The sequence below is a fragment of the Capricornis sumatraensis genome, chromosome 2 (genome assembly GCF_032405125.1).
Source record: "Capricornis sumatraensis isolate serow.1 chromosome 2, serow.2, whole genome shotgun sequence".
Classification (NCBI taxonomy): domain Eukaryota; kingdom Metazoa; phylum Chordata; class Mammalia; order Artiodactyla; family Bovidae; genus Capricornis; species Capricornis sumatraensis.
The window spans coordinates 119,398,085-119,399,568 of NC_091070.1; the positions used below are offsets into that span (position 1 = coordinate 119,398,085).

At 54.2% G+C, this 1,484-nt stretch overlaps 1 protein-coding gene across 1 annotated transcript; it reads left to right on the forward strand.

Annotated features, from left to right (window-relative positions):
* Positions 1 to 378: 378 nt before the first annotated feature.
* LOC138074521 (late cornified envelope protein 3B-like) lies at positions 379 to 642 on the forward strand. The gene has a single exon (XM_068966683.1). It carries the CDS (start codon positions 379 to 381, stop codon positions 640 to 642), a length of 264 nt encoding a protein of 87 aa, XP_068822784.1.
* The last annotated feature ends 842 nt before the right edge of the window (positions 643 to 1,484 follow it).

Here is a 1,484-nt window from a genome sequence, read left to right on the forward strand (position 1 = left end):
TGGGAGGAATCAGGGTCTAGGACACACCAGAGCCGTGGCTCTCAGCATCTCCCCACTCATCATTCTGAAACACATACACACACAGACATCCTCCAGGGGTCACTTCCCAGTGTGGTGTATTTGCCTCTGTGTTTCTATGGGGCCCACTTAGAGGATGACAGCATGGTTCTGGGAGTAGAGAGTGAGGGAACTGTCTTGCCAGGTCAGTTGAACTTGAGATCCATTTCTATTTTTTTCCTGAACATCACAGCTCAGAAGGCAGCTGGGATTAGGAGCATAGGCCCTAGTAAGACCACTCACAGGGGAGACAGTGGCCTGGAGCTTGTGCGCTGATCTTTTCTCCTTGAATGTGTCCAGGCTTCCTGACCTCCCGCCGAGATGTCCTGCCAGCAGAACCAGCAGCAGTGCCAGCCCCCTCCCAAGTGCCCCTCCCCCAAGTGCCCCCCAAAGAGCCCAGCACAGTGTCTGCCTCCAGCCTCCTCAGGTTGTGCCCCCACCTCTGAAGGCGGCTGCTGCCTGGGCCCTCACAGGCGCCGCAGGTCCCGCCGCTGCCGGCGCCAGAGCTCCGACTCCTGCGATGGTGACGGTGGCCTGCAGTCCGGGCGCTCTGGCTGTGGCCAGGGATCTGGAGGCTGCTGCTGACCTGGCCCCTTGATGCTGAGACATGCGATTTCAGAGGAAACAAGAATCCAAAGACTTTGTCAGCCTAGTGTGTTCCCTCCTAATACCCCAGTCTCCGAGCCCTTGGCCAGTGCTGAGATGCTCCTGAAGAGAGGCTGAGCCCTCCACAGTGGCTCTTGCTATCCACTCTCCAGGAGCCTACAGGGTTTCCAGCTCATCTCTGCAGGAAATTATAGTATCTGCCCCCTTGATTGTCATCACCCATGTCTGACCCTATGAAAGAATAAAGTTTTTGTTTCCTCTGCATCCTAGACTGTCTGTGACTTTGCTGCAGTGCAGGCTGTTCTGTGGGAGAAGGAAATGGCAAACCACTCCAGTATTCTTGTCTAGGAAATCCCATGGACAGAGGAGTCTGGCAGGCAACAATCCATGGGATTACAAGAGATTTATCTGGGCTTCCCTGGTGGCTCAACGGTAAAGAATCCGTCTGCCAGCGCAGGAGATGCCAGTTCGATCCCTGGATCCAGGAAGATCCCCTGGAGAAGGAAATGGCAACCCGCTCCAGTATTCTGGCCTGGGAAATCCCACAGACAGAGGAGCCTGGTGGGCTACAGTCCTTGGGGTTGAAAAAGAGTTGGACATGGCTGAGTGGCTAAACAATAGCAGGCTGCTCTGTGAGTCTCTCTCCCCTCTGCTCCTCCAGCCACCACCACTTTGCATAAGTAATAATACACTGATTCTAGACCAGAAAAATTAACAGCTCCAACTCCTCCAAAAGGGCTTGTAGGAAAACTTTATGTTGGTTCAGGAAGGGGAGAGGGGTTACTGGTTTTGACCCCACACCAATGAAAGGCCTTATTGCC